Raw genomic sequence first — 13,913 nt, forward strand, 5'->3', positions numbered from 1 at the left:
CTCTCTCTCTCTCTCTCTCTCTCTCTCTCTCTCTCTCTCTCTCTCTCTCTCTCTCTCTCTCTCTCTCTCTCTCTCTCTCTCTCTCTCTCTGCGACTCCACCAGCATCGTGTCTATTTACGGGCCAATTACTTTAACGGGCTGTGATTGCGCGGTGATTGCACCGAGCGTGACACACGGCCAGGCCTTTAGAAGTACTGTGACGATCACTAACAAGGGACGTGCTCGTCTGAGAGCAGGGTCCCATTCATTAGGCACTGACGGGACGAAAAACAGATTGAAACACGGAGGGCTTTAAGCGGAACTGCGCCCTAATGAACTGGGCCCCTCAGTCTGACTATGGCGTGGCTGCATTCTGACTTGTGTTGCTAATAAAAAAGGGATCCTTTAAAGGGCATGGGGGCCCTTAATAGTAATGTACTGTAAAGGGAATAGGGTGCCATTTGGGATGCGTCGAAGGTGTGGAGGGGTGTGACCTGACTTTAAATAGGCACGCACGGTAGTCACGAGTCGTGACCACAACAGCAACAGTTTGATTCAGAATATGACAATGTAACTTGTCAACAATTGAACGAGGTGAAAACAATTGAAAGGCTGTGTTGTACTCAGTGCTTACTGAGAAAAACGCTATCTCCACTATCAGTAGACGCAAGACGTGTCTTCTCTGAAAAGGACTGATTGTTATGTAGCCTACTGGTCATCACACTGATTTCTTCTGGTTTCTGCCCCCCCCCCCCCCCCTTCTTTATAACCGCCGCCCTCCCTCCCACTCCCTCAGTCTCTCTCTGGGAAAAGATAATGCTTCATTATCTCATCTAGATTAGGTCGATTATTAATGTAATCTAGTTTAGCGACATAAGGTCACTAAAACAAGGCACGAGATAATCCACGTAAACAATGCCCCCCCTCCTGGCTTTGTTTTGGGAGACAGACTTCCTCCAACGTGACTCGGCTTTGTGGTTCAGTGTGTATGTGAGTGAGTGAGTGAGTGAGTGAGTGAGTTGGTGTTGTTGGGACCCTGAGATCCTGTAACCGTTGTTGTGTTATAGTGCCTGACTAGCTGGAGTCTGTGTGTTGATGGTACAGAACTGTGGCTGTCTGGTCCCCTTTCTGCAACAGAGTCCCAAATGTCACCCTTTTCTCTATGTAGTGCCCTACTTTTGACCAGGACCCAGGTAGGGAATAGGGTGCCCTTTGGGACGCAAGCCCGTGTCTTCCTGTCCCTCACAACTGTCTGCCAGTGTTGTCTACCGTGTCACCGGTGACCTTGCCCCGTCCCATCAGCCCCGCTGCATCCTGCTGTCCCTTATCTTGCCTCATCCTGACTATAGCTCCCAGCATGCACCCCGGCTTCATTACTCCCTGGGACCACAGCTGACCTGGCATGCGTCCCAAATGGCATTCCCTTTATAGCGCACACCATTTCAACAGGCCCTCAGGGAATAGGGTGCCATTTGGGACGCAGACAACACTTTCACATCCACACACACATATCAATTGCCACCCACCCTATGTGATTTGTCCTTAACGAAATTTCCAGTTCTCTCAGGACTTGGGTGGACTCCTGCACTCTCCGTCGGAATTTCTGGGGGGCAAAGAAAGGGAATTATTATTAATGTTTCATCCCTCTGGTCGGGCAGGTTATAAATCCTAAATCAGATAACAGACACCACCGCTGCCATTCCCGAAAGGGAAATGTCCTGAAGAGAATGTGTGTGTTTCCTTGTCTTGAATAGGGCTGCACAAATCTGGGAACTTCAAATACATTCCCTGGTTCTCCAGAAAAAAGTTCCTCCTTATGGGACAATAGAATCTTCTGCGCATTCCAAATGGCACTCTATTCCCTATGTCGTACACTTGTTTTTTTTTAATGGGCCCTGGTCAAAAGTATGCACTATATAGGCAATAAGGTGCCATTTGGGACGCGGATATATTCAACTCATTAAATTGGTCCTGGCTTGTATTTGAGCTGCCGGGCCCTTTGCACACACCGACCGTAGATCCATTCTTGTCCTGTGTGCTGTTACCGTGGTTTTACCGCCGGGAGAAAACGCTCAGGGGACTGAAGTGTATGACCTGACCTGCATGTGAATATACTCTCTCTCTCCCTCTCTCTCTCTCTCCCCCTCTCTCTCTCTCCCTCTCCCCCTCTCTCTCTCTCTCCCTCTCCCTCTCTCCAAACAAAAGCCCTGCGGCCTGTTGCGCCACAACTGTGAGGAGGAGGAGGAATAGAAAAGGCACAAGCGTGAGCGACGGGGCTCGCTAGCAGGCATTCATAATCAACGGCCAGAAGAACCAATGTTGCTCACTACTAGTTCAGAGGAAGAAATCTCAATGATGACACAGAGTGAAATCATTGCATCACCAATGACATAGACCGAGGAGGAGGCTCCCAGTATCCATATCCACCCAGTTTGGCTGTGGCCTTGCCTTCCCGTTCCATGCTGTGCCCATAGTGCATAGTGTAGGGAATAGAGCGCAGTTTGGGATGCACCCTGTGTCTATCAGGGAGGAAACAAACAGAGCTAGACTCAAGTGTTATAAACACAGAGAGCGAGAGAGAGCAGTACAGGGACGTTCCCATTGCCAGGGCTTCTCTGGGCTCGTAGTACTGGGCTGGGTGGAGGTGGTGTGTGTGTTTGGCCCATGTGGAGATGAGAAACAGAGTGTAATTGTATTAGGGAGGAGACCCATTGTGTGGAAATCAGAGCAAGTGCTAAGGCTACTGCGCAGACTCCTTGACACCCCCCGCCCACACACATACACAGTCACGTACACACATACACACCCCACTCCTCACTAAGTACTACCAGCTGTTCTACCAGCGCAGACCCAGAGAGAGCAGAGGAAAGAGGATAGAGAAGACAGAGAGTATGGCGATATAGAGGAGAGAGGAGAGCGAGGACAGAGAGTAGGGGGATATAGAGGAGAGAGAGAGAGGACAGAGAGTAGGGGGATATTGAGGAGAGAGGAGAGAGAGGACAGAGAGTAGGGGGATATAGAGGAGAGAGAGAGAGGACAGAGAGTATGAGAATATAGAGGAGAGAGGAGAGAGAGGACAGAGAGTAGGGGGATATAGAGGAGAGAGGAGAGAGAGGACAGAGAGTAGGGGGATATAGAGGAGAGAGGACAGAGAGTAGGGGGATATAGAGGAGAGAGGACAGAGAGTAGGGGGATATAGAGGAGAGAGGACAGAGAGTAGGGGGATATAGAGGAGAGAGGACAGAGAGTAGGGGGGTATAGAGGAGAGAGAGAGGACAGAGACTATGGGATATAGAGGAGAGAGAGACGTCAGAGAGTAGGGGGATATAGAGGAGAGAGGAGAGAGAGGACAGAGTAGGGGGATATAGAAGAGAGAGGAGAGGACAGAGAGTAGGGGGATATAGAGGACAGAGAGAGAGGACAGAGAGTAAGGGGATATAGAGGAGAGAGAGAGAGGACAGAGAGTAGGAGGATATAGAGGAGAGAGAGAAAGAGGACAGAGTAGAAGGATATAGAGGAGAGAGAGAGGAGAGAGAGTAGGGGGATATAGAGGACAGAGAGAGAGGACAGACAGTAGGGGATATAGAGGAGAGAGAGAGAGGACAGAGAGTAGGGGGATATAGAGGAGAAAGAGAGAGGACAGAGAGTAGGAGGATATAGAGGACAGAGAGAGAGGACAGACAGTAGGAGGATATAGAGGAGAGAGAGAGAGAGACAGAGATGACAGAGTAGGGGGATATAGAGGAGAGAGAGAGAGGACAGAGAGTAGGGGATATAGAGGAGAGAGAGAGAGGACAGAGAGTAGGGGGATATAGAGAGAGAGAGACAGAGATTACAAGAGTAGGGGGATATAGAGGAGAGAGAGAGGACAGATAGTAGGGGGGTATACAGGAGAGAGAGGACAGAGAGTAGGGGGATATAGAGGATAGAGAGGACAGAGAGAAGGGGGGTATAGATGAGAGAGAGAGAGGACAGAAAGTAGGGGGATATAGAGGACAGAGAGAGAGGACAGACAGTAGGGGAATATAGAGGAGAGCGAGAGAGGACAGAGAGTAGGGGATATAGAAGAGAGAGAGAGAGGACAGAGAGTAGGGGGATTTTGAGGAGAGAGAGAGAGAGAGAGGGGACAGAGAGTAGGGGGATATAGAGGACATAGAGTAGGAGGATATAGAGGAGAGAGAGAGAGACAGAGACTACGGGGATATAGAGGAGAGAGAGAGGACATAGAGTAGGGGATATAGAGGAGAGAGAGAGAGAGGACAGAAACTAGGGGGATATAGAGGACAGAGAGAGAGGACAGAGAGTAGGGGGATAAAGTGGACAGAGAGAGAGGACAGAGAGTATGAGGATATAGAGGAGAGAGAGTGAGAGATGACAAAGAGTAGGGGGATATAGAGGAGAGACAATAGAGAGGACAGAGAGTAGGGGATTTGGTGGAGAGAGAAAGGACAGAGAGTATGGGGATATAGAGGAGAAAGTGAGAGAGAGTAGGGGATATAGAGGAGAGAGAGAGGACAGAGAGCAGGGGGATATAGAGGAGAGGGAGAGTAGGGGGATATAGAGGAGAGAACAGAGAGTAGGGGGATATAGAGGAGAGAGAGGACAGAGAGTAGGGGGATATAGAGGAGATAGAGAGAGGACAGAGACTAGGGATATATAGAGGACAGAGAGAGAGAGGACAGAGAGTAGGGGGATATAGAGGAGAGAGAAAGAGGACAGAGAGTCTGGGGATATAGAGGACAGAGAGAGAGGACAGAGAGTAGGAGGATATAGAGGAGTGAGAGAGGACAGATAGTAGGGGGATATAGAGGAGAGAGAGAGAGAGGACAGAGTAGGGGGATATAGAGGAGAGAGAGAGAGAGGACAGAGAGTAGGAGGATATAGAGGAGAGAGAGAGAAAGGACAGAGAGTAGGAGGATATAGAGGAGAGAGAGGACAGAGAGTAGGAGGATATAGAGGAGAGAGAGAGGACAGAGAGTAGGATGATAGAGGAGAGAGAGAGGACAGAGAGTAGGAGGATATAGAAGAGAGAGAGAGAGAGAGAGGACAGAGAGTAGGAGGATATAGAGGAGAGAGAGAGGACAGAGAGCAGGGTGAAACAGAGGAGAGAAAGCGGGGAGAGAGAAATAAAGCAGGGAAAACGAGCAGGGGTAAAAAGAGAGAGCGGGGAGAGAGTAGAGGGAAAGAGAAGAGAGCGATAGAGCAGGGAAAGAGAAAGTAGAGGACAGAGAAAACATGGGGAAAGCGAGAGAAAGAGGTAGAGAGTGTGGAGCTGTGCCCGCTCCAGAGGGGTCATTCTGGAAACAAATCAAAGGCTGATACATTCTTGTGAACTTTTTGGAATGGAAATCTTCCTCCTTGGCTGTCTATTGGCTGAGCGGAATGCACTGGGCCTGCATATGTAAAGCGGAGGCAATGACCTCCAGCTCCGGCTCTCCACAGAGGCACAAAGTGGCAATTGTTTGAGTCTGAAGAGAAGGGGGCTGAGCAGGAATGTAAAAACCATAACTCTCTCTCTTTCCCTGTGTCTCTCTCTCTCTCTCTTTCCCCATCTCTCTCTCTCTTTCCCCATCTCTCTCTCTCTTTCCCCATGTCTCTCTTTCCCCGTCTCTATCTCTCTTTCCCTGTCTCTCTCTCTCTCTTTCCCCGTCTCTCTCTCTCTCTTTCCCCGTCTCTCTCTCTCTCTTTCCCCGTCTCTCTCTCTCTTTCCCTGTCCCTCTTTGTCTCTCTCTTTCCCCGTCTCTCTCCCTCTTTCCCCATCTCTCTCTCTCTTTCCCCATCTCTCTTTCTCTGTCTCTCTCTCTCTCTCTTTCCCCGTCTCTCTCTCTTTCTCTGTCTCTCTCTTTCTCTGTCTCTCTCTCTCTTTCCCCGTCTCTCTCTCTTTCCCCGTCTCTCTCTCTTTCCCCGCCTCTCTCTCTTTCTCTGTCTCTCTCTCTCTGTCTCTCTCTCTCTTTCTCCGTCTCTCTCTTTCTCCGTCTCTCTCTCTTTCCCCGTCTCTCTCGCTCTTTCCCCGTCTCTCTCGCTCTTTCCCCATCTCTCTCTCTCTCTTTCCGTCTCTCTCTCGCTCTTTCCCCATTTCTGTCTCTCTCTTTCCCCGTCTCTCTCTTTCTCTGTCTCTCTCTCTTTCCCTGTCTCTCTCTCTCTCTTTCCCCGTCTCTCTCTCTCTCTTTCCCCGTCTCTCTCTCTCTCTTTCCCCGTCTCTATCTCTCTCTTTCCCCGTCTCTCTCTCTCTTTCCCCGTCTCTCTCTCTCTTTCCCCGTCTCTCTCTCTCTTTCCCCGTCTCTCTCTCTCTTTCCCCGTCTCTCTCTCTCTTTCCCCGTCTCTCTCTCTCTTTCCCCGTCTCTCTCTCTCTTTCCCCGTCTCTCTCTTTCTCTGTCTCTCTCTCTTTCCCTGTCTCTCTCTCTTTCCCCGTCTCTCTCTCTTTCCCCGTCTCTCTCTCTTTCCCCGCCTCTCTCTCTTTGTCTCTCTCTCTCTTTCTCCGTCTCTCTCTTTCTCCGTCTCTCTCTTTCTCCGTCTCTCTCTCTCTTTCCCCGTCTCTCTCGCTCTTTCCCCGTCTCTCTCGCTCTTTCCCCATCTCTCTCTCTCTCTTTCCGTCTCTCTCTCGCTCTTTCCCCATTTCTGTCTCTCTCTTTCCCCGTCTCTCTCTTTCTCTGTCTCTCTCTCTTTCCCTGTCTCTCTCTCTCTCTCTTTCCCCGTCTCTCTCTCTCTCTTTCCCCGTCTCTCTCTCTCTCTTTCCCCGTCTCTCTCTCTCTCTTTCCCCGTCTCTATCTCTCTCTTTCCCCGTCTCTCTCTCTCTTTCCCCGTCTCTCTCTCTCTTTCCCCGTCTCTCTCTCTCTTTCCCCGTCTCTCTCTCTCTTTCCCCGTCTCTCTCTTTCTCTGTCTCTCTCTCTTTCCCTGTCTCTCTCTCTCTCTCTTTCCCCGTCTCTCTCTCTCTCTCTTTCCCCGTCTCTCTCTCTCTCTCTTTCCCCGTCTCTCTCTCTCTCTTTCCCCGTCTCTCTCTCTCTCTTTCCCCGTCTCTCTCTCTCTCTTTCCCCGTCTCTCTCTCTCTCTTTCCCCGTCTCTATCTCTCTCTTTCCCCGTCTCTCTCTCTCTTTCCCCGTCTCTCTCTCTCTTTCCCCGTCTCTCTCTCTCTTTCCCCGTCTCTCTCTCTCTTTCCCCGTCTCTCTCTCTCTTTCCCCGTCTCTCTCTCTCTTTCCCCGTCTCTCTCTTTCTCTGTCTCTCTCTCTTTCCCTGTCTCTCTCTCTCTCTCTTTCCCCGTCTCTCTCTCTCTCTCTTTCCCCGTCTCTCTCTCTCTTTTTCCCCGTCTCTATCTCTCTCTTTCCCCGTCTCTCTCTCTCTTTCCCCGTCTCTCTCTCTTTTTCCCCGTCTCTCTCTCTCTTTCCCCGTCTCTCTCTCTCTTTCTCCGTCTCTCTCTTTCCCCGTCTCTCTCTCTTCCCCGTCTCTCTCTCTTTCCCCGTCTCTCTCTCTCTTTCCCCGTCTCTCTCTCTCTTTCCCCGTCTCTCTCTTTCCCCGTCTCTCTCTCTCTTTCCCCGTCTCTCTCTCTCTCTCTCTCTGTCTCTCTCTTTCCCCATCTCTCTCTCTTTCTCCGTCTCTCTCTCTTTCCCCGTCTCTCTCTTTCCCCGTCTCTCTCTTTCCCCGTCTCTCTCTCTCTTTCTCCGTCTCTCTCTCTTTCCCCGTCTCTCTCTCTCTCTCTCTCTCGGTTTCTCTCTCATTCCCCGTCTCTCGCTTTATTTCCCCTGACTCTCTCTCTCTATTTCACCCTCTCTCTCAATTTCCCTCCTCTCTCTCGCCCCCTTACCGCTCTCTCTCTCACTTCCCCCCTCTTCCCTGGTGCAGGCTGCTGACCTCAGCGAGGGACACGATAACCCCCGTAGGAACAGGGTATAAAGCCGAGTATCTCACAGTTCTTCTCTACCAGGGCAGGGGCTAAACGGCCCATACAGGCCGACGCTTCGATGTGAAAATAAACACGGGGGGGTCAGGGGGGGCCAGGGATGTCTTTCCTCCTCCGAGAGCAGACCTGTTTAAATAAAGAGCTGGTGCCTCTCGGTCCGATTGTGACAGACGTTTTCAATAAAGGTAGAGGACGACCATACTATGGTCAGCGCTGCTAGACAAACAAAGGGAGCGAGGGCTAACCTACTGTATGCAGGCCCTGGAGTCAGTGGCCACATCCCAAATGGCAACCTAACCCCTATATAGTGCACTACTTTTGACCAGAGCCCTATGGGTCTCCCCATGGACCCATAAGTAAGGCACTATAGGGAATAGGGTGCCATTTGGGATGCACATAGTGTGTAATAAATCCTTCCTTCAGCCATCGCAGTGCTACGTGTTTATACCCTGACAGAGAGAGAGAGAGAGACACAGACAGACAGAGTAAACCTGGACCAGTCACTTCCGTCATCTGGGAGCCCTCCTCCCACACACTACGGCTGTGTTTCAAATGGCACCCTAATCCCTATATGGTGCACTACTTGTGACTAGGCCCTGGTCAACAGTATAGGAAATAAGGGTGTCATTTGGGATGCAGAGGAAACATGCCCCATCCCACAGTACACTCGTCCTCAGTCTTACGTCTGCCTACAATAAGAGCACTTCTCATCCACCATCCACTCTGTTCCCTCTTTCTATTCCTCTATTCTATTCCTCTCTTCTCCTCGCCTATTTTGTTCCTCAACCTTCTTCCTCCCATTCTCCTTCATCTCCGTCTCCAGAGAGAAACGCTGATCTTTCAACCCTGTTCGGGTATCATTAAAAACAGTGTACCAAGGATGCGTCCCAAACGGCACCCCCATAGGGATCTGGTTCAAAGCAGTGCACCAGAAAGGGAATAGGGTGCCATTTTGGATAGACGTTAAGACTACATCGATAATGCAGCTATGGGGTGCAGGAGTGCCAAAATACACGCTGCATAACACATTCCCTTTGCTCTTTCTATCGCGGAAGGGGACGAGGGACAAACGTTCAACACTATGAGAAAAAAAACCCTGAACAACGCTGTAAATAATTCAACATTAGCCTAGGATAGCAGAGACAGACATCCTATTTGTGTCGCTGTCGTCACATCCATCGCCAGCTACAGATCTGAACTCTCGCTCTCGTCGTGCCGCCGCGAGCGTACAATGTGGCTCTTGAAACGTTCACTCCAGTCAGTTCAGCGTAATGAAATGATCCGGAACAGTTTGCTGTTATTCTGGCAGAGTCATTCAGTTCATTTGTTTTTAATCACAGAGAGAAAGACGACGCCGCCGACCCAAATAGCACCCTATTCCCTAGATACTTTCCGATATACCCTCCCGGCCCTGGCCAAAAGTAGTGCACTATAAAGGGAATAGGGTGCGATTGCGGACGCAGACCCTTCTCACAGCAGCACTATCGCTCTCCGCGAGCCAAAACTCTGCCTTATTGGCAAGGCCTGAAGGTTGGCTGACACTGTACTTTAGAAGGAAAAAAACCACACCCCAAACTCCCCTTCTGTGGCCAGAGAGTCATCCTCAGCCAGTACAGGCTGCTTCACTCCCCTGCTGCTGCCACCAGCAAGTTGTGGGGATGATATCATAACACTCCTTTAAACTATGGTGAGGCTCTGTAAGGCCATGTTTAAAGGGACATTTCACTCACAAATGACATTGTGTCAGATGTTTTCAGACCTCAAAAGTAGTCAGAAGGACACCTATATGCCTATTTCCCATGATGACGGTGCACTCATTTGGGGTGGAGACATACAGTAGCTGGATCTACGCAACCGATTGCCGTGGGTCGTGGTTTCATCTTGACATTAGAGGTCTGAAAACATCTGACACATTTTTGATTTGAACGTGCAATGTCCCTTTAACGCCAAGGGGTCCACTACTTCTCGGGGCCACTGGGCCTTCTTTCCACAGCCATAGGGACGCTGGGATATCCTGGTGGTGTGGAGCTGGTTGAAAGGGGAAGGAAGAGGCTGAGGCAGTGGAACAGTTGGTTGGGAACAATCAACACTCACTCACCTTCCTGGTGACCGCTGGGTCCAGATAACCCCTCAGCTTCTGGATGTATGTGTGAGGTGGGTTCTTCACTTGGAATCGTTCCTGGGAGAGAGAAAGAGGAGAGTGAGAGAGCGAGAGAGGAGAGAGAAAGAGGAGAGGAGAGGAGGAGAGCGAGAGGAGAGAGAGCAAGAGAGAGGAGAGAGCGAGAGAGAGGAGAGAGAGCGAGAGAGAGGAGAGAGAGCGAGAGAAGAGAGCGAGAGAGGAGAGAGAGCGAGAGAGAAGAGAGAGGAGAGAGAGCGAGAAGAGAGCGAGAGAGAAGAGAAAGGAGAGAGAGCGAGAAGAGAGCGAGAGAGGAGAGAGAAAGAGGAGAGCGAGAGGAGAGAGAGCGAGAGAAAGAGAGAGGAGTAGAAAGAGAGGAGGAGAGAGAGAACACACAAGACACATTCGAATACTTTACTTTTTGTTCAGCAGCGGTTACGAGCCTAGCTACTTTGCTCAAGCCTGCGGACTCAGAAACATTGCGGTTGTTTTGTAACGGCACTAGCATCAAAGGCCATCAGATCATCACTCACAGGGACCCCAAAATCAGACTCCTTTTTGAATCCCTCGTCTTAATGTGAAACCAGCTGGTGGTGGATACAATAACAGCTGATCTTGAGACGGACACCCCTCTTTATATTATCGAATCACGCAAAAGCCCCATCATGAATCACCATCATCCATCCAGTCAATGTAAATCATAGGGCTTTGTTGTGTTGTGAGAGGCTGGAGAGCTGGGAAGCAGTCTGTTTGAATGAGACTGAGTCCCAGACGGCACCCTATTCCCTATATGGTGTACTACAATCCCCAGAAAGTGCACTATATAGGGAATAGGGTGTCATTTCGGACAGGCCCTATGTCTGATTGACTCTCCACTCGCACTGGAGTGGACGTGACCAATATACCTCAGCGTGCTGTTAGCTACCACCCTGGCAGAGGTAGTCTGATGGACTCTGGTCAAAAGTAGTGCACCATATATGGAATAGGGTGCCATTCGGGACAAAAAAAAGTGGCCAGTCCAGAAGGATGATTAACTAATCCACACAGCTCCTGTTCCCACACAATAGCTTTGTGTCTATGCTGTATTTATGCACTGCGGTGGTTCATCTGTGCCTACTAAGAGCTCAGGAGGCAGGCTGGCTACCCCCGGCTGCACTGACCGACTGGCAGTAGGCAGGTTCCCCCCCCCCCCTTCCTCCACGGTGCTCCAGAGCTCACTACATGTCGCTAGGCAACCCAGGTCAGACATGCAGGGACGCAGACAGAGTGGTTTTTATGTTTCGGGGGCGAGCGGTTTGATCATCCCATTGCTGGCTGTGTGATGATGTCGATGGCCTCGGCCGTCACATCAATGCGTGAGTGAGTGCCTTTCAGTCCCAACTGGCACCCTATTCCCTTTATACTGCACTACTTTTGACCCGGGCCCATAGGGTCACCCACAGGGCTCTGGTCAAAAGTAGTGCAAGATATGGGGTGTTATTTAGGCCTCAAACATGGAAACCATTGTTGGTGACAGACAGGCTGCATATGTTGCTGATAGAAAAGGACAGGGAAATGAATATATGTGGCGGGCCTATAGAGTAGAGAAAGTATATGAGATTCATAGGGGCACATATAAAAGAGAGTTCCTACATGGTCTAGGACAGCTATACAAGTGGTCTGAGAGAGGATATAGGAAGGGTAGTGGTCTGGATTCGATCTAGACTGCAGTAGAATCCCTCCTCCTCTCCTCTGCACCTGCAGCATGGGGGCTGAGTAAGATAGGGGAGGGGGAGACTGGGAAGGTGGGGGTAAAGGGAGCTGGGAGAGTAGGAAGTGGGAGACTGAGAAGGTGGGGGTTAAGGGAGCTGGGAGAGTAGGAAGTGGGAGACTGAGAAGGTGGGGGTTAAGGGAGCTGGGAGAGTAGGAAGTGGGAGACTGGGAAGGTGGGGGTTAAAGGTGCTGGGAGAGTAGGAAGTGGGAGACTGGGAAGGTGGGGGTTAAAGGAGCTGGGAGAGTAGGAAGTGGGAGACTGGGAAGGTGGGGGTTAAATGAGCTGGGAGAGTAGGAAGTGGGAGACTGGGAAGGTGAGGGTTAAGGGAGCTGAGAGAGTAGGAAGTGGGAGACTGGGAGGGTAGGAGTTAAAGGAGCTGGGAGAGTAGGAAGTGGGAGACTGGGAGGGTAGGGGTTAAAGGGCACTGTGCCAGGAGCTTATGTAATATCCTGTGTGTGGAGGGAAAGAGGAGCTTGGTATAGCCGCCAGATAAAGAGGAGTGAATTCCTGGTAATTACAACCGAGCCGCCGTTGTAAAGCCCTGAGTTAAAGACATGCTCCGGTACTTTGGCGACTAAGAAACCTCCCGCTTTAGGCTGGATGTGTCAATGTGTAGTTCATTCATGCATAATCTTTGAGCAGAATTACTGTCATACCTCAATTAGCCACGAAATCCCAAGTGCGAAAGCGACTGAGTTCGTGAAGCTGTGCCGTGTAAATTTCCCTACATTTCCCCCCACGTGGGCCAGCCCGCTAGCATTTAGATTTCTTGCCTCAGTCTCTTGCATTTGAGTGACAGCTAGAAAGAGGCCTGCTCAGCACTATCCAATGAGGTTGCAGGGCGGGCCCAACGGCTCACTGGACGCAGCAGAGAGCGAGAGCAATGACGTGGTGCACATATCTGCACATACGTGACTTACTACGACATATTTGGGGACCACTTTTGGATTGTGAGGGCTACTTCCAGACGTACTGGCTAAAAAGTATACAAAAGTACCAGAGAATCTCTTTAAAATCCCAGGCAGCGTGCTTCTCCCCCATTCTCAGAAACAGCACTGCGGTGTGGATGAGAGGGACAGGAAAAGGAAGAGGAGAAGGAGATGAGAGAAACTTCTCCCATTTCAAAGGGACAGAGAGGAATCACTGAACATGCACCATACTGGGCCGTCAGGCAGCTGATCGAGCAAATCGTTACAACTCCTCTATGAATGGGGAAAGCAGATGTCTCTCTCCTGTGTTGTAGGAGGAACAAGTCGAGAGACACTTTGCTTCAAGGGCTTTCCCAATCTATAGGCTGAGGATGAAGCACCGTGAATAACTGGGTCATTCCACAAAATGAGTCCCACCCGTTATATAAAATACGTAACGGTTCTGTTTCACTGAAAGAATAAAAGTTTTGTGTTTGAAATGATAGGTCATTAATATGGTCAAATCCGGAAACTGAGGCTCGTATTTCTGTGTGTTTATTATATTATAATTAAGTCTATGATTTGATAGAGCAGTCTGACTGAGCGGTGGTAGGCAGCAGCAGGCTCGTAAGCATTCATTCAAACAGCACTTTACTGCGTTTGCCAGCAGCTCTTCATAATGCTTCAAGCATTGCGCTGTTTATGACTTCAAGCCTATCAACTCCCGAGATTAGGCTGGCAATACTATAGTGCCTATAAGAACATAGAATAGTCAAAGGTATATTAAATACAAATGGTATAGAGAGAAATATTCCTATAATTCCTAAAATAACTCATCCTAAAAATTCTTAACTGGGATTATTGAAGCCCATATTAAAAGTAACCACCAGCTTTCATATGTTCTCATGTTCTGAGCAAGGAACTGAAACGTTAGCTTTCTTACATGGCACATATTGCACTTTTACTTTCTTCTCCAACACGTTGTTTTTGTATTATTTAAACCAAATTTTACTTGTTTCACTATTTGTTTGAGACTAAATTGATTTTATTTATGTATTATATTAAGTTAAAATAAAAGTTCAGTATTGTTGCAATTGTCATTATTACAAATATATATATATAGAAATTGTCAGATTAATCGGTATCGGCTTTTTTTGGTCCTCCAATAATCGGTATCGGTATCCGCGTTGAAAAATCATAATCGGTCGACCTCTAATACAAAGCTCATGTTCAACTTAATGAAAAACAAATTTTCCTATGAA

General features: G+C 49.4%; 1 protein-coding gene across 11 annotated transcripts in view; it reads right to left on the reverse strand.

The window, feature by feature from the left end:
* Positions 1-13,913, reverse strand: part of fmnl2a (formin-like 2a) — an 89,757-nt gene that overhangs the window by 34,461 nt on the left and 41,383 nt on the right. For all 11 annotated transcript variants that reach the window (XR_005038796.1, XM_036958903.1, XM_036958900.1 and 8 more), the window contains exons 3-4: positions 9,973-10,053; positions 1,507-1,583 (exon numbers count right to left, since the gene is read on the reverse strand). Coding sequence is in view for 10 of the 11 variants with exons in the window: in XM_036958903.1 (XP_036814798.1) it covers positions 1,507-1,583; positions 9,973-10,053 (158 nt within the window). In the remaining variant the exon portion in view is untranslated. The remainder of the gene's footprint in view (positions 1-1,506; positions 1,584-9,972; positions 10,054-13,913) is intronic.

Source organism: Oncorhynchus mykiss, chromosome 22 (assembly GCF_013265735.2).
Source record: "Oncorhynchus mykiss isolate Arlee chromosome 22, USDA_OmykA_1.1, whole genome shotgun sequence".
NCBI lineage: Eukaryota > Metazoa > Chordata > Actinopteri > Salmoniformes > Salmonidae > Oncorhynchus > Oncorhynchus mykiss.